This window comes from Acinonyx jubatus, chromosome D3, assembly GCF_027475565.1.
Source record: "Acinonyx jubatus isolate Ajub_Pintada_27869175 chromosome D3, VMU_Ajub_asm_v1.0, whole genome shotgun sequence".
NCBI classification, from domain to species: Eukaryota; Metazoa; Chordata; class Mammalia; order Carnivora; family Felidae; genus Acinonyx; species Acinonyx jubatus.
In genome coordinates this window covers 78,761,661-78,779,464 of record NC_069392.1, presented here as the reverse complement: position 1 = coordinate 78,779,464, position 17,804 = coordinate 78,761,661, and the positions used below count along the sequence as shown (strand labels likewise).

Here is a 17,804-nt window from a genome sequence, read left to right as displayed (position 1 = left end):
GCCAGCAGGGAGCGGAGTCTCGGATGTGGGCCCTGAAGACCTAACACACATCATGGATTTGTGTTTCTCTCATCCTGGGGAACGGGGAGCTCAGTGGATGTTGGAGCCTGACTTCCTCTCTCCCAGATTCATGCTGGGATTCTGGTTACACCTTTTGATTTGTCTGCGTCTCCTTTTCCCACCTTGCAAGGCCGACTTGCCCTGGTGCCATAGTAAGGTTTAATGCAGCTTCTCTGCCTATTGGGTGCTTGGGATTGCTTTCTGGCACGCTCCTAAGAAAATAAGTAACTTTGTTTCTTCTGGAAGAGTGGAGGAAGGATAAAGAACAGAGTTAAGTAAGCCCATTTCTACCCAGAGTCTGACCTCACCAGCAGGTGGCGCTGTGACAAAAGCAATCAAGAGAAACCAGGTCAGATCAGGTGGGTGTCCGGGCTCCAGAGACAGGCCCCGGCGGCGCCCCCTCTTCTGTAGCGAATAAGGCGCTCATGTGAAATCCCAGAGCTTTCCAAGTGTGCTCGGATCCCCCTGGGGCGGGGCAAAGCCTGAGGAAGGCAAGGCGTTGGTAGAAGGGTCTGGATTGGTAGATCCTGAGCTGGTTTTGCTTCCTGTCTAGAATGGAGAGCTCTGCCTGGGCTTGGGCAGTCTAGTCCCTTGATGCCTGGGTCCCTTATTGGGCTAAGATGGGAGCATCCTTCCACGGCCTTGGTGGTTTTCAAAGAGCATGTGTACATGCAGCCAGATGCAGAATGAAGCATGGACATCACCAAGACCAGGCTGGTCCACTGATCTGGACCCCAGTGAAAGAACAGACTGCCCATCACCGAGTCTACAGGTTGAGAAATACTATTTGCCCTGTCCTGTCACGGAACCAGCCAGGTCCCACACAAGGGCAGACCTGAAAAGGAAGACAGGTGTGCCTGGGAAGCTGGTCCACGTGAGACAGAATGACCACCAGCACCTTCCACACACGGTGCACAAGACGCAGGGTGGGGGTGAAGGGAGGCGCTATAGTCTCTAAATGGGGCCAGTAAGTCAGCTGGCAATACTGGGTTTCTTAGTGGATCCCACGGTGCCAACGTTGTTTCTGCTAGTGATGGAGAGTGAGGCAACCACTTCCTGACCTTCCCCGTTCACACGAAGGTCTATTAACCTGTTCCTGTGGGTCAAGGGGTCCCTGGGAGAATTGGAAACGAACTCGGCTTTGAGGGAGGAGTTTTCCAGGGATCTCTGCATAGTCTCTGTCCACCCCCCTCCCTTAATGTCCACCCTAGGTGATAATAACAGGAAGTAGAAAGGCTTGAAGACCAGCTCTTTATATCATTAACCATAGGGCTGACTCCGGTAGCTCATTCAATGTAGGTTAACCTGCTGGGTGTTTTCCCTTCAAAAACAAACAGCACCAGTCAGAAGTATCTGATAGCCCTGAAGTCACATCCATTCATTCTGAACCCAAGCTGGCTGTGATCTTCTAGACCCACCTGGCTCCTGGGACAAAAGCAGATGGGTCCAATACTTGTAAATTTCATATTTATTATAACAAAAATTATGACATGTTCATTTGTGCATTCTGCTTTAATAGAACTCTCGGTATGTAAATGATCTAGCTGAAGGCTCTACAGTCATGCTGATTGTGGCAGCAGTAAGGGACACACCAAGTGTCTGCGGAGGGCAAGGGGGTGGGGACGGGAGAGGAAGAAAAACGGCTCAGAGGCCCCTGTGTGCAGGTTAGTTTCCAGTGGCCTGAGATCCACCTGGTTGGAACAGAAGCCCCTTAGCTGCTCTCAGCCTCCACACCGAATGAGCCGGAGGCAGGTTAGGAGGGGGGCGAGGAAGAGAAAAGTCAGTCGTTCAGGCTTGTCCTTTCGCCAAAACTACAAAACGTCTGAAGCGTCACTATACAGCACTGAGCTATTTACAATAGAAATTTCTCAATCAACTGTTCTCTCAGAGAAAATTAGTGAATCCCAGTGACTTAAGTCACCTGACAGAGTAAAGCAACTCCTAGGAGTTAGTCTCCATATTCTACAAATGTCTATCATTTTCAAGACAAAAAAAAAAAGCCTTTTCCCCCAAAGAAATAGAGAATTACAATATTATTAAGTCATTTAGCACTGGCAACGCACCCTGCCCTCCAAACAAAACAAGAAAAAGCCATTTTAAAAAATATTACATTATCATTAACCGTTTCTCTGTAATATATTAAACCTTTTCTTTGTCTTTACACATCTGACACGTTAGGGGAAGAAGTTAAACGTAAAGCATCGCTAGAAGAAAAGTGGTGATTATTTAAAAAAAAAAAATGACCAACAGAGGGAGAGCCCAGGACTAGGTGCCGAGACAGGGTGGGAAAGCGGGAGAGGGCGTGGAGTGAACCCCTGGTTTAAGGTGAGCCGGGGGGGGGGGGGGGGGGGGTCATAGCGGCGTGTCACAGCAGTCTGGCAGCTGGTCCCCCGGGCCCGGCGGCTGCAGGGGCGGCGGCGGCTGCTGCTGCTGCTTCATCATCTCCTTGACCTCCTCCTCCAGCTCCGGGGGGATGATGAACTGATCCTCGGGGTCCGGCTGGGCTGGCGCCGCGAAGTAGCCCCCGGGCTTGCGGAGAGGCGCGTCCGCGGCCACCTCGATCACGTTGTGGCTCCTCTCCTGGGGCGCCACGGAGCCGTTGGCCCGGCGGCGCCCCACGGTCCCCGCGGCGGCGGAGTCCGCCCTCCTGGGCGGCCCCGGCTCCTCCTCGTTGGCGCTGATGACGATGCCCTCGTCGCTGGCCTCGGCCGGCCCCTGCGGCGGGCGCCGCCTCTCCTTCTCCCGCGCCCGGCCGCAGTGGATGTCCACCTCCACCTCCACGCGGCTGCCGTTGGTGAACACGCCCTCGATGGGCTCCTCGTCGTCGCTGTCCAGGCCGTTGTCGGAGAAGGCGCTGGAGAAGGTGGCGCTGGACAGCTGGCGCTGGAACGCGTGGGCCAGGCCCACCGGGTGCAGCGCGCAGCGCGGCTCGCTGGCGTAGGCGGGGCTGCTCTCGGCCGGGGCGCCGGGCGGGGGCTCGTCCGAGGCCGTGGAGCCCACCTCGCTGCTCATCTCGGAGGTGGACAGCTCGCTGCTCATCTCGGAGGCCATGCCGCTGCTGGACGACGGCACGCCCAGCGCGTCGGCCGGCCGGTCCCTGGTCGCCATGCTCGCGGCCGGCGGGAAGATGCCGGGGCTGGGCGGGGGCCCGGCCCCGCCGGCGCCCAGCTCGCAGCAGCAGAAGCCGTCCTCGGCGACGCTCAGCTGCACCACCACGGCGCTGAGGCTGTCGCGGCAGCCGTAGCTCTGCGCCAGGGTGCACAGCTTCTTGGCGGCCGCCAGGGCGTCGGGCACGTTGCGCACGGCCGCCACCGCCTCCTCGGCGGACAGGCTGTCCCACAGGCCCTTACTGCCCAGGATGAAGAACTCGTCCTGGGGGGTCAGGGGCACGGACTGCACGTGCGGGCGCGGCACCACGCTGGGGTGCAGGAAGGTGTACCCCAGGATGCGCGTGGACTCCGTCACTCCGTTCACCTTGCCGTCCTGGAAGGGGGGGGGGTGCGAATCGACGTTAAGGAGATGGGGAGTATCCGCCGGCCCTACTCAAGGCCTCTCTGGGATGCGTCTCTTCCTCCGGAACGGCAAGCTTTCCCCACTGTCTACCGGGTTCTGGGGGTTTCATCAATAACGGGGGAATGGACACGTCCTGTGGGCAGGCTGGCTTCTGCAGCCCCGCACCGTTTTCCACACATGCAGTGTGCGCTCACCATCCTGGGGTGAGGGGGTGGGGGGGGGGGAGCAGGACTCCCAGGGCCCAGATCCAGTGCCTCCCAGGGTGGAGACTCACGCCAGGGTGTCCCAAGAGAGGCACTGTTACCACCGAGGCCGAATCATTCTGCGTTATGGGGCCGTCCCGGGCACTGGAGGCCGTGGGGCCCCCTGCCGGTACCTACTGCCTGCCAAAAGCATGAAAAGAACTCTCTTGGGACGCGACTAAATGTCCGGGGTGGGGGAGGTGCAGAGGAGCCCCTGGTAAGAAACCACTCAGAGGGAACAGGAGGTGTGACCCGAAATCACAATTAGCTACTTTTACGTTGGCACTCACATTGGCCTTGGAAGACGCACAGGTGCGTTACTGTTCCTCCTTTACTGATGAGAGGCTCAGAAGGCCTAGCCCGCCAGCAGCAGAGCCGGGGACTGACTTCAGGGGCAGCGCCCTCACGCTCCCCTGCACAGGGGCACTTGCAGGAATCGGCAGAGGGAGGCAAGGGCCCCAAGCACTGGGCACAGCCTCTGACGCAGGCCATGGCGAGCTGCTCTGCCACCCTGCACCTTGGGCCTTCAGACCTACCCCACAAAGGAGTTGCTCTGTGACACCGTGGATTCGGAACGTTGCCGGTTTCAGCCCTGACCCCCTCACCCCACCGTCCCGAGGAAAACCGTGCCCTCCTCACCTCAGTGATGATGGCCTTGTGCCGCTTAATTCTCTTCAGTTCTTCTTCGCAGCTCATGACATACGATCTGGACAGAGGCAACGGCTTCCCATTCCGACAGAGAACCGTTTGGCACTTCCCCACATTAGCAGAGGTCAAGGTGAAGGACCCTCCTGGGTCCATAGGGTCGTGCTTGATGTGACAGAGGACAGCAGCACCTCCAAGTTTCTGCCCAGCAGTTCCAAGCTTCCTGGAACGCAGAGAGAGGGAGTCAAACCCACGTACGACGTATCACACAGCAGTTCTGCTCCCTCAGCCGGGGCCGTGAGGAAACCTAGAACCTGGGGGTTCCACTTGGCCTCTGCCACCAAAGCAGGCACTGCTCCGCTTCTCCCAGGAAAAGGGCCGTGGACTTGGACAACCCCTGCCCCGAGGTGTCTGCTCACACCTGGGGGCGTGGGGAGGGGGTATCACTTTGCCACCAGAGGAACCCTTGTCCTGCCTGCTGCTCCCTTACTTACCGCACCCCGAGGGACAGCAGGAAAAGGGCCTCTTTGCTCTCCGTCCACCTCTTTACATCCTCTCTGCTCCCAGCAGAGGAAACTGAAGAGACCACTACACAGGTGTAGCCATACGCCGATGCGTGTGCCCCAAAAGTACTTGGACTTTACAAGGACGTCTCCGGGACAAGCCTTTAATTACTGGGCCGTTCACGTTCTTGTCTTACGTGGGCCAGTATTATCCAGAATATTCATAGGAAGGCCTTTCTAGTAATTAAGCTCCAAAGTGCTCGTGATAAACCCTTTTATTCACGATCCCCCCCGCACTCCACAGACTGAGTCCACAAAGCACCTACAAGCTCCAACGAAGAGAGCCAAGAAATCCTACCACAAGCCCCGCAGAGGGCAAGGCCTCCTGGGCTCCTAACTTCTTGCTTCTGCACCAGCAAGAAGGTCTGGACAGACTCCTCTGTTTACGAGGGCAGACACACTTTCAGCCCACATGGAGCGGCCGTACCAGCAATGGAAACCATACCAAGGCTGCTCACTCGAAGGCGTCAGGATGTCACGCGCAAAAACCCAGTTCCCCGAGGGCAGAAAAGATGACTGTGTGTGCCGTGTCCTATTAACGGGGAAAGGAAGCGGCATACAAATGACCCCGGAGATGGGCTGACAGTTTAGGTCTTTGAACTCCGGCCTGTGGACCCCCGGGACCAGCTGGGCTGCTTTCTCCCTTTCACAGGCACAGTGATCCCTCTTGGCAAAGCCAGAAGCCCGATGGTAGTTGTGAAAGGCACAGCTAGGAACCAGAGTTTAAGGTCCTAAGTTCTTACTTCCTATTCAGCGCTTGCCTGGCTATAAAATTATAAGCAGACCTCTTCTGGGTGGGGGTGCGAAGGGCGTTCGTGCACATGTGCGTCTGTGTTTCTGATACACCCATGCTTTTTTTCCTGGGACACGATGGTAAAAACAGAGAAGGAGATAGATGTGCCTTGCGGTTGGAGCCTTCTGTGGAGTCCTACTGCCCCTCTAACAGCCCTTACGAGAAGCTGGCTTCACTTCTCTGTACCTCAGTTTCCCATCAGTCAAGTAAGAACAGTCACACTAAGTGTCTCACTGGGTAAAGTGTATGTGATGCGAGGACTGGTACATATTAAGGGCTCGCTAATTGTTAGCCACTACCAGTATTTAGCTGCTAATGCTACATGCCCACTAGAATCTGCAAGTGAGCCCAGGAGCAAAGACCCCTCGCTGGAGCTGCCTCTACCAAGCTCTTCGGGAGGCGCTGTTTATGACTTAGGGTGACTTTAAAGGCTGCTCCACAGGGGCGCCTGGGTGGCTCCGTCGGTTAAGCGTCCGACTTCGGCTCGGGTCATGGTCTCGCGGTTCGTGAGTTCAAGCCCCGCGTCGGGCTCTGTGCTGACCGCTCAGAGCCTGGAGCCCGCTTCGGATTCTGTGCCTCTCTCTCTCTCTCTCTCCTTCAAAAATAAGTAAACATTAAAAAGAATTTTTTTAAAGGTTGCTCCAAACCAGCGAGAGAAAAAGGAGAGGAAGAGAAAAGCTCATCCTTGTTCTCCTGACCTTCACACACTGGTTCCCGGTCCCGCACGAGTGTTTGCAGGACAGAATTAATAGGCAATTCCTTCACAACCTACAAAGCCATTAAAGTGACCTAAGAAGGCACAGTTCTTTGAAGGAGGGGACGCCTGTAGCATTCATCCCTACGAGTTACGAAAAACATTCCAGTTTCTACAGTGACCAAAAGCTCTAAGCTACATTCCTGTCATTGACTCGGCCTCCTACAAAGTTGTCTGAACATCAGTATGTCTCAGACGGAACACGGTGTGTCCCCGATGCTTACGCAAAAGCAAATCACCTGAATGCATCTTGAATACCCACATGTGACAACAGTGCTTTGAGACTGTCGGGCAAACGCTCACGAGAAGGGCAAGAAAACACATGGCAGGAACTGTGTTTCACCTTTGCATAACAATGAACGTATTGACCATGTATTCTTCTTCGTTTTTGGTTTTCTGCAGCTCTTCGGCCAAAATGTCACTCATCGTACACTGGAGAAGGTAGGGCACCTCCACGTTCCGGTCCCCGTCAAACACCCCGTACAGGGCCTCCCGGTTGTCACAGAAGTTGTTCACCGACAGGGCTGCGACACACAACCTGCAAAGCAAGAGTGATCGGTCCTAAGGCTAAGACGTCTTAAGTCATCTTTCCTTGCCCAGCCCCACGCTGTTAACAGCCTTGTCTCCTCCTCCAGGACCTCAGACAGGTGAAGAATAAGTTAAGGTAAAGTCACCCCAGCTGATTCATATCAACTAATTTTCTGTAAAGCAAAGAAGAATGATAAACATTGATACTTCACACCTGGCCCCCCCCATCTTCTGATTTTAGCTTTAAGTTTATTTTGAGAGAGAGAGAGAGAGACGGGGGGGAGGGTCAGAGGGGGGAGACAGAAAGAGAAGCCCCGCGCTGTTAGTGCAGAGCCCAACATGGGGTTCGATCTCATGGTTGGTGAGATCATGACCTGGGCTGGAATCAAGGGTCAGATGCTTAGTCGACTGAGCCACCCAGGTGCCCCTGATTTTATTTTTAAATGGCAGTGAAAGACCCGAGAAGAGGAAGTATGGGGGATAATACAAGATTCTGAATCCATGGGTTCACATTCAGTCCTAAAACATTTATTAAAAGAGAACTTTCACACTGGGTAAAATGGAGTAACAACTAAAACAATGGGACCTTTTCTTACGCTTTTAATCTTTTTCCAAACAACTTAAAAAGGCAGGGGAAAAAAAAAACCTCTGAAACAACAGTATTGAGACACTGGATGATAAGAAGTGCAGGTCAGAGAGCGAGCTTGAAGCCTGCCCAGCTGATCGCCTGGAGGAAGATTCTGGATGGGGGGGGGGGGGTGGTTAGGGCCTCGGGCGGAGCCTGCTCTGGAGGCCTGCAGAGTCTCGCACCCAAATCCCATTGTTTCCAGGTAACTTAACTGTGGCCCACAGACTCTTCAAAATGAAACCCAGAGGGAAAAAGACTGGCCGACAAATAAAAATTCAGGGCATTAGTGAGTGCGGGGTAACCTCAAGCACAGGGAACCGAAGTCTTCAACAGAGCAGAGACAGGAAAAACTTTTGAAGAAGTTAATGGTTGAAAGGATTTCAAATCTGATGAAAACTGTAAACCTGTAGATACAAGAAACTCAACAAATAGCAAACAAAAGAAAATGAAAGGAAAGTGTAACAATTGCTGAAAATCAGGAATAAAGGCGGGCAAGTAGGGTGGAGGAACAAAGACCTTGATGACAGCAGACTTACAGAAACAACGCAAAGACAGCAGAACAACATTTTTAAAGTACTGCTTGAAAAAAGCTGTCAACCTGGATTTCTAAACCAGTGAAAATTGCTTTCAAAAGTTAAGGTGCAAGAAAGACCTTTTCAGATGCACAATTTCCCACAAAAAAGACTGGCAGTATAAGAAATACAAAAGGAATACATGAAGCAGAAGGAAATACCAGATGGAAATCTGAATCTACATAAAAGAATGAAGTGTACAAGAAATGACAAATAGATGAGTAAATATAAAACTTATTTAAAGATCGTTTTAGAAGAGTGGTTCTCAATGGGGGCAATTACCCCCGGGGAGACATCTTTGACGGTCGCAGCTGGGAGCGACGGTGCTGTTGGCACTTAGCGGGTAGAGGCCAGGGGCGCTGCCAAACACCCTGTAATGTGCACAGAAACACCTCCCTCCCCTGCCCACCAACTATCAAGAATTATCTGGCTCAAAACGTCAACAGTACTGAAGTTGAGAAACACTGCTTTAAAAATGACTATTTACAAATTATAACCATGTATTTTGGGGTTTATAACAGAAGTAAAACATGACAACAGCACAAAGACCAGGAGAAGGGAAATGGAAGCACACACTGAAAGGTTCTGATATGTGAAGTATTACAGTTTACCTTCAAATAAGAAGTTAAAGGTTTTACTACAAACACTAAACAAAATGGAATCATAAATAGTCCAAAAGAATGAAGAGAGATAAAGAAGAACAGAAGAGACAAATAGAAAACAATGAACAAATGATAAAGATCATTTAAAATGATCTGTAAAACTGATACGATTTAACCGTATCAATTTCATTAAATATAAAAGTGGTCTAAACACTATGCCAAAAGAAAGTCAGACTGGATTAAAAAAAAAAGCAAGATCTAACTGAATTTTATAAAAAGACAAATAGGTTAAAAAGGTAAAAGACCTACTATGCTAACACCAATCAAAAAAAAGCTGGAGTAGTTACATTAATATCAAAGTATAATTCAGAACAAAGATTACAGAAATAGTCATTTCATAATGAAAAGCATCAATGCATTCATCACAAAGCTATGACATTTCAAATGTTTATGCACTTAATACAACTTTGAAATGCATGAAGCAAAACTGATAAAACTAGGAGACACAGACAAGCCCATAATTACGGTCTCTCAGCCATTGACAGAACAAGTAGATAATCAGTATGGAGATTCAAGACCCCAACAACAGTATCAACCAACTTGACCTAACGGACACCCTACCCCAAACAACAGCAGAATACTCATTTTTTCAAATGCAGAGAATATTTACCAGTGTAGACCATATTCTAGGCCACTGACATGTCCCAATAAATTTAAAGGATTCAAGTCATTCCAAGTGCATTCTCGGGGCACCTGGGTGGCTCAGTAGGTTAAGCATCTGACTTTGGCTCAGGTCATGATCTCACAGTCCGTGAGTTCAAGCCCTGCGTTGGGCTCTGTTCTGATAGCTTGGAGCCTGGAGCCTGCCTCAGATTCTGTGTCTCCCTCTCTCTCTGCTCCTCCCCCGCTCATGCTCTGTCTCTCTCACTCTCAAAAATGAATAAATATTACAACAACAACAACAAAACAAAGTGCATTCTTCAATCACATTGGAGAATTGCTTAGAAGCAAATTTACAGCTCTAAATGCTTATATTAGATGTTCTAAGCTCAAATCAATGACCTAAGCTTCCACGTTAAGAAATTAGAAAAGTGAGAGCAAAACAAAAAGAAGAAGATAAAAACAAGAAGTCAATGAACTAGAACACAAAAGCAATAGAGACAAATCAATGAGGCCAAAATCTGTTTTTTTTTGAGAATATCAATAAAATTAATAAATCTTAAACCAAACTGATATATAAAAGGACAAATTACCAATATCAGGAGGAGAGAGCGAGTGCCATTACTACAGATCCTACAGATTTTAAAGGATAATATTAACAAGTTTATGACAATAAATTTGAAACCTAGATGAAAGAGATTAATTCCTCAAGAGACACAAATTACCAAAGTGCATTCGTGAAGAAATAGATAATCCCATAGCAAAGAAACAGAATGTGTAGTTAAAAACCAAAGAAAATTCCAAGCACAGATGGCTTTTATTGGTAAATTCTACCAAACATTTAAGGAAGAAATACTAATTCCGTACAAACTGTTCAAGAAAACTAAAGAAGAAGAAACACTCCTCAATTCATTCTATGAGGCCAGCATTACCCTGACACCAAAGTCAAAGACATCACAAGAAAACTACATGCTAATTAATATCCATCATGAATATAGACATGAGCAACAAATTACCAGAAAATTGAATTGAGCAGCATATAAAAAGGGTAATATGTCATGACCAAGTAGAATTTATCCTGGGAATGCAACGCTGATTCAACATTCAAAAATCAATGTAACTTACCGTATCAACAGATGAAGGAACAAAACTATGATCATCTCAACTGAATGCAGGAAAAGCCCATGACAAAATTTGATACCCATTATAAAAACTCTTAGCAAACTATGATTAGAAGAGAATTTTCTTAACTTGATAAAGGGTGTCTACAGGAATACATTCAGCTCTATTTAATGTGAAAGAATACATTCTCACCAAAATGGATGGATGATAAACACATGGAAAGATGATTAATATCATTAGTCATCATGAAAGGCAAAATTAAACCACAACGAGGTATCACTGTTAGAATGGCCAACACTGCCACCACCACCTGATACCAGGAAGCACCAGTGAGGATGTGCAACTAGAATTCTCACACATTGCAGCTGGGAATACAAAAGGGTACAGCCATTATCAAAAGGAATTGGGCAGTCTTACAAAATTAAATATATAATCCTACTTGTGGGTATTTACACAAGAGAAAACATAATGTTCATATAAAAACCTATATGGAACTGTTTCTAGCATTTATACTTGTACTTGCTAAAAACCTGAGATATCCTAAATCTGTTTCAAATGGTGAATAAACTATGAATAAAAGGAGCATGGGGCATCACAGATGAATGAATATAAAATGCATTATGCTAGGTGAAAGAAACTAGACGGAGGGGGCTGTATTCTCTGTAATTCCATCTATACAACATCCTAGGAAAGACAAAACCAAGGCAACAAAAAGAGGCCAAGAGGTGCCAAGGGCTGGGGTGAGCAGAAGGATGACAACACAGGGGCACAGGAGAATTCTGGGTGTGATGGACCGGCCCTGTACCCTGACTGTGGTGGTTGCATAACGACGTTCATCAGCACCTGCAGAGCTATGCTCCTATCAGGGTGAAGTTTATTGAATATAGGTAACTTCTTACTCTCCAGATAATAACAAACATTTAAGCACCTGATACGAATGATGGCTAGACAGAGATCTGAACCTGAAAAGATAATCCCAGCTCTCAAGGAGTTAGGAGATGAATAGCAGTAATAACCATTATCCTTAAGCATAGCTCACACTTAAATAGGGTTTACCATATGGCAGACGTTGTTCCAAGTACTTCACACATGTGTGACCCGGGATCCTTACAATAACCCTATGAGTACAGGTAGGATTCAAAAAAAATTTTTTTAAATGTTTATTTTTGAGAGAGACAGAGACAGAATGCGAGTGGGTTAGGGGCAGAGAGAGAGAGGGAGACACAGGATCCAAAGCCGGCTCCAGGCTCTGAGCTGTCAGCACAGAGCCTGACGCAGGGCTTGAATTCACAAGCTGTGAGATCATGACCTGAGCTGAAGTCGGACGCTCAACTGACTGAGCCACCCAGGTGCCCTGGACAGGTAGGATTTCTAGTGCCACTTGATAGTTGAGGAAATTTAGCCGAAGAGGGTTGCATAACTGGCCAAGGTCACACAGCAGAAAAGTAGGAAGCCCAGGTTCAAAGCCAGGTAGGCTGGCTCTTAGCACTTTGTAATCCTTGCCTCCATTTGTTAATAAGTCATCCTAAGTTATATGGCTATTTGAAGCAAAGTAAAATTTAATACTCATTAATTCCATCTTCCTTCTGTAAGCTCCCCTTGCTACTCAGAATGGGGGTGCATAAAAAAATCTTTCACAAATAGAGTAGTGATTCTTTTCTACTGAGGTTTCCTGTTTGTTCTTTAGTCTGAGAAAGAATCTAAATTACCCAGTTGTAGCTCCTGCTTGGGTTTCCCCAAAGGATCTGAAATGACCTGATAGGGAGGCAACACTGCACCCCTTGGGGAGGGAGAAAAGAGAACAGACATCTGAGATTGGGAGGCAGGGACAGCTCCTCTCCTTCCTTCAAGATAGCAAGCAGCAAGCTCCTTGTTTACACGACCACTTTATCTTTTTTTTTTTTTTTTTTAAGTTTGAGAGACAGTGTGCGCATGTATGCACACACATGTGGAGGAGGGGCAGAGAGGGAGAGTGTTAGAGAGAGAATCCAAGCAGGCTCCCCAAGGCCAGTGCAGAGCCTGACACAGGGCTCAAACACAGGAAACCGTAAAATCATGACCTGAGCTGAAATCAAGAGTTGGACATTTAACCGACTGAGCCACCCTGGTGCCCCAACATGACCTCTTTACAATTAGAAAACAAAAACAAAAACAAAAACAAAAGGCTTGAGAGACTTCTGGCAAAACCAAAGGGCAAAAGAGCAAGGGCAAATGAAGGGAGGACCAGGGGTGACAAGGACTTCTGAGGTGCCGGTAACATTGTATTTTTTAATCTAGATGGTGGTCTGCAGATGTATTCACTTGAGGACCATTCCCAGAGTTGTATGCTTATTCACTTTTCTGCACCTATGTTATACTTCAATATAACAACATATGTAAAAGTAACATGGAAGGGGGAGTTATGCAGGAAAAAAAACCCTAGTTGGTTCCTTTCTTCATTATAACATAGGAGTAGATAGTTTTAATATCCAGAGATGTTTCAAAACCAATCTTTGGTTTCACACAGCAGTCTAGAATTAGAACACTTGATTATAACCAAGACATAAGGTCTTCTAAGTTAAAAAGATCTCCAGAAAGGAACTCTGGGTGCTTTAAAAGAATATACTAATTTCTCCCCCAAATACAACGATAATACAGTGCAAAATACACAGAACGAATACGACAACCAAAGCTCGGGCACAACCTTTATCGGGCAAATGGAACAGAGGCGTCGAGATGGGGACTACCTATTCTCTGGACCGCACAAAGCCAGGGCACACCCTTAGGGAAAGAAGAAAGGATCAATGTGTCAGATCCAGAACTTGAATTGATTCTACTTTCTATCTCAAAAAAGAAGAAAGCAGTCCGCATGGCCACCACAATTGTACCTTTTATTTTCCATGAAAGGTATTCAAGTAGTCAGTGGTTCCCATTCCTGGATGCACATTAAAATCACCTGGGGGAGATTTTAAAACATTCTGAAATACTGGGCTTGATTGAAGATTTTTTTTTTTAAAGTTCCTTACCTGATTCTGATGTGAACCCAGGGTTGAATACTAATTTAGGTAGTACTGAATCGTGTTCCACTTGGTTCTTTCCCTGTTCCCAATATTTTGTGTTCTGATACCTTAGCTAATTATGACTATTCTAATTTATAGGATTGTTTCCTTTTCTGGTACTAATTATTAATACCTCTTCATAAAAAGCAAGCAAGCCTGAAGAGCTTGATTACAATTCTCAGGAAAATCAATATTTGCATGTAGGACAAGGAAGGAAAAGAAACTGAGACGGACAAGTCCCGGTGGCCAGACCAGCAGGTGATGTCACAGGGAATGAACATGAAACTCCTTCCAGGATAATTTAGATTGTAAAAACTAGCTTCTTAGAACCCTGACTAATCAATACCGGAAGTGACTGAATACGGACAATCAAGGCTACTTCTCCTTTAATGCTAGCCCCTGTTTCGCTTGGCAAACAGGCTTCAGAGAAAGATAAAGAGGCTTTTCAAAAGGGCAGGGATGCATTTCAATACTCACGTCTTCTCCAAACACTGGAGTCTTACACAGACATGATGTGTCAGTTACGCCGTATCCTAGCAACATCTCACAAAGAGAAGAGTATGTGATGCCAAGCAAGGCTTAACCTAGTGTTCAAATGTAAGTCATGAGGTGGCCTCACTTTGGGGAATCCTGTTCAAGTAAACGTTACCCGAGGAAAGTGTGTGCTAGCACCGGGCATCTTGCCCCCTAAAGAAAGGAGGTGGGGGGAGGTGGTTCTCACTCCGGAGTTTCACCCACTTGTTTTTCACTCCTGAAGCTTCGGTGTAGCCGTGGCTCCATACAGCTGGGGCTCCAGATCCATCTCCTGCTGAAGGCTGATCAATCTTGAAACAGCGGATGTTACTAACGAGAAAAGGAAGAGACGGGAATCTGTTAGAATCAAATAATGTGTGAATTGCTCCCTTTGTCTGCTAAGCGCCAGGTACTTACCACTCCTGTGTTTAATGTGTCTGAAATCTCTTATCAGCCAGAAGAACTAGCTACTCAACAAAGCGAAAGCAAAGGAGAGTTATACAGACAGAGCCTGAAAACTCATTTTCGTCAGCGTCCTAGGGTGGTTATTAGAGACCTTCACACATCGCCCTAGATGGCGGCTGTCTCCCAGGAGCGAGAAGGACCCCTCTCAACCTCGGCATGAGAAAAGAAAACATTACGTTGGGCGTATTCTTACAACATGAGCACCAGATTTGAAAAGTATGAAATCTAAGCCACAGTTATACTGTATTTGAATGCTGTGAGCAAACTCTGCAACATTCATCCTCAAATCCAGTGTCTGCCCATTTCGCCTCTTCAGAGGTTTCACAAATACTGAGGACTTGCCATCCCCGAAGCTTCCGGTTCTTTCCTCATCGCCCGGCCATTCATGCTAAGACTAATAACCATAAAATTATGAAAGGGGTATTTCAACAAATCACACATGAACTATGTGGATTTAAACTGGGAGAGAAGTCATCTCCCTTGCCACAACTGGCCCAACAGGACCCAAGACTAAAATACTAAAAGCGTAAACTCTTGAATGGGGTTTTTAAAGTCCACCCTACTAGAAAGCAGTCTGTGCCCCCAAACAGGAAATTCTGCAGCTGTGAAATAGGTTTTTAAAAAGGCTGGCTACCACATGGTGAACTTAATCCCACTTATAAGTTGCTACTAGTTTTCTCCCTCTATTACTTAAGAGAAAAATCACGTGTGCCGTCTCTTAACACAAACACTTTTGTCATGACCCCAAGAATTTATCTGTTGGCATTCATTAACTCCAAAATACAACCCTTCAACTTTAAGAAGGAAATCTATATCTAATTGCATTCACTTTGATTTTAGAAATAGCTGGTGGCGGTTTCTTTGAAATTTAAAAATATTTCGTGAAAGAAAAGTTTCTACTCTCAACTGGCAGCAAACATTCGCTCTTCCCTTTATCCTCAAAAGCCAAAAAAGCACCAACAGAAAATCCTGAAATGAGATTAGTACCTTATTTTACAGCAGGGCTATTTATCCTCTTTTCAGAAGTTGTCATTCCTACCAAGAAAAGAGGGGCATTGAATGAGTCTGCCGTTATCTGCTGTTCATGGGACCCTGCTAGCAGATTTCATCCATGCAAAACGGTAAGCACATGCAAAGGGTTTCTTAATAAGGCATAACTAAGGGTTTCACTGCATCTCTGCTGCCTTTCTGAACTCCAGAGAAAAACTGAAGGCTCATTTCTAAAGACAGTTATGCTTTTTATTATAGAACACAGAGCCTTCAAAGAAATAATGCCACTTCCCGGCCTGAGTATGCTATTTTTTTCCCCTAGCCTGAGTATGAACGGGGAAAAAAACAATCCTTGAACTACCCCCCGCCCCCCAAACGCTTCCCAGTGAAGCAGGGGTTTCTCGTTCTCTGCCCAGCTGATAGTGTGGCTGAGCAGCTGTCCGAAACGACCTGAACGCTGACTTGCACATCTTCCGAGGAGTCTGAGAGAACATGCGAGCCGGAGCTCAGTCAAGCGTCAGCCTATGCCCTTACCCTGTCTCACACAGAATAAACAGGCCATCCCTCCAACAGCACAAGAAATACAGTAGATACGGAAGCTCTTCCAAGTTACTAAGAAGCCACAGCCTCCCAGCTGTGAAACAGAAGGCATCATTTTTACATAAAAGTGTTATGTGGGCCCCTGGGTGGCTCAGGCGATTAAGTGTCCCACTCTTGATTTCGGCTCCCGTCATGATCTCACAGTTCCTGGGGTGGAGCCTGTGTTAGGCTCTGCGCTGACAGCAGGGAGCCTGCTTGGGGTTTTCTCTCTCTCTGCCCCTCTTCCCCCCCCCGCCGAGAACTCTCTCTCAAAATAATTCTTTAAAAGAAAAACTGTGATTTCATTGTCTGTTACTTTTTAAAATTTTTAAATTTTTTTAAATTTATTTTTTGTAGCTTGGGAGTGAGCGAGCACGAGTGAGGAAGGGGCAGAGGGAGAGAGAGAGAATCCCAAGCAGACTCTGAGCTCTCAGCGCAAGGCCTGATGCGGGGCTTGATCCCACGAACTGCGAGGTCATGACCTAAGAAGCCGAAATTAAGAGTCTGACAACCGAGTCACCCAGGAGCCCTTTGTTTTTTTTTTGTTTTTTTTTTTTTTAAATCTTAGAACACACATCTGATGCTTTGTAGTAGCTCAGGCCAGTCTGGTAACATGTCCATTGCAGAGACTTTAACAAATAGATTTTTCTTACGGATAATAGTGGGGTAATCATAAATATGTGGTTTTGCATCTTTTTTCTAATTACGTCATGAACATTTTCCCATGTCACGTTATATTCATCTTAAATATAATTAGATTGATGATCGCCTCTGTGCCTAAAATGAATACCACATTTCTGATTATTTTTTAGAATGAATTTTGCCATAGAAAACCTTGATCTAAGTATATGAAGATTTTTAAAGGCTTGATACACAGAGTCCATAGCTTTTAAGAAAAGTTATGTTCAATTTACAGTACTCCAGCAGCACCAATTTGAGGGGGGGAGTATTAATATTTCCTTGATATACTAGTAAGTTTGAACATGACATTTTCATACAACTATCTGTACTTCTTTCGTGAAACGTTAACCTCCTTCACTTATTTGCTGTTCGAGTACTTTTCTTATAAGAACATTTTTTAACAAGAATGTTAATGCTTGTATTTTTCCTGTTTTTTTTTTTTTTTGCCACTGTTTCTTCTTAGTTTGTCATTTGCCTTTTAGATTTACTCTTGGTGTTTTTTCTGGAAAGAGATTTCAAACTTTTGTGTATACAAAGTATTTTTAAATACTTAGAAATATCGAAACCAATTATATATATATATATTGATTTCTACTTTTGCGATCCCACCCTCCCACCCCCACCTCCCACTTTTGGACAGAAAAAGATGTTTTCTGGCTTGTGAATATATTCCTGTGATTTTTTTCTTACTTTTAGAAATTATTTCATTTTATCGAGTTCTTTAATTTAGCTTTAATTTATTTTGGTGTGTAATACAAATTCAACTTAATTTTGATGTAATTGTTTTATACAAAATTTCATGTATTTATGAAAATACTCAAAAGCTAGCTGCATTAAGATGAAACTATATTTTGAT

General features: G+C 46.5%; 1 protein-coding gene and 1 long non-coding RNA gene across 2 annotated transcripts in view; one reads left to right on the top strand and one right to left on the bottom strand.

Moving 5' to 3' along the window:
* The window catches only part of LOC128312368 (uncharacterized), a 54,791-nt gene that overhangs the window by 29,581 nt on the left and 7,406 nt on the right, over nucleotides 1-17,804 (top strand). Inside the window, exon 2 of the long non-coding RNA XR_008291547.1 lies at nucleotides 15,722-15,819. This is a non-coding gene — a long non-coding RNA (uncharacterized LOC128312368). The remainder of the gene's footprint in view (nucleotides 1-15,721; nucleotides 15,820-17,804) is intronic.
* Nucleotides 1,511-17,804, bottom strand: part of PHLPP1 (PH domain and leucine rich repeat protein phosphatase 1) — a 211,600-nt gene continuing 195,306 nt past the window's right edge. Inside the window, exons 14-17 of the mRNA XM_027069127.2 lie at nucleotides 14,459-14,563; nucleotides 6,914-7,108; nucleotides 4,455-4,683; nucleotides 1,511-3,543 (exon numbers count right to left, since the gene is read on the bottom strand). Of these exons, the coding sequence (XP_026924928.2) occupies nucleotides 2,413-3,543; nucleotides 4,455-4,683; nucleotides 6,914-7,108; nucleotides 14,459-14,563 (1,660 nt within the window). The 3' untranslated portion in view covers nucleotides 1,511-2,412. The remainder of the gene's footprint in view (nucleotides 3,544-4,454; nucleotides 4,684-6,913; nucleotides 7,109-14,458; nucleotides 14,564-17,804) is intronic.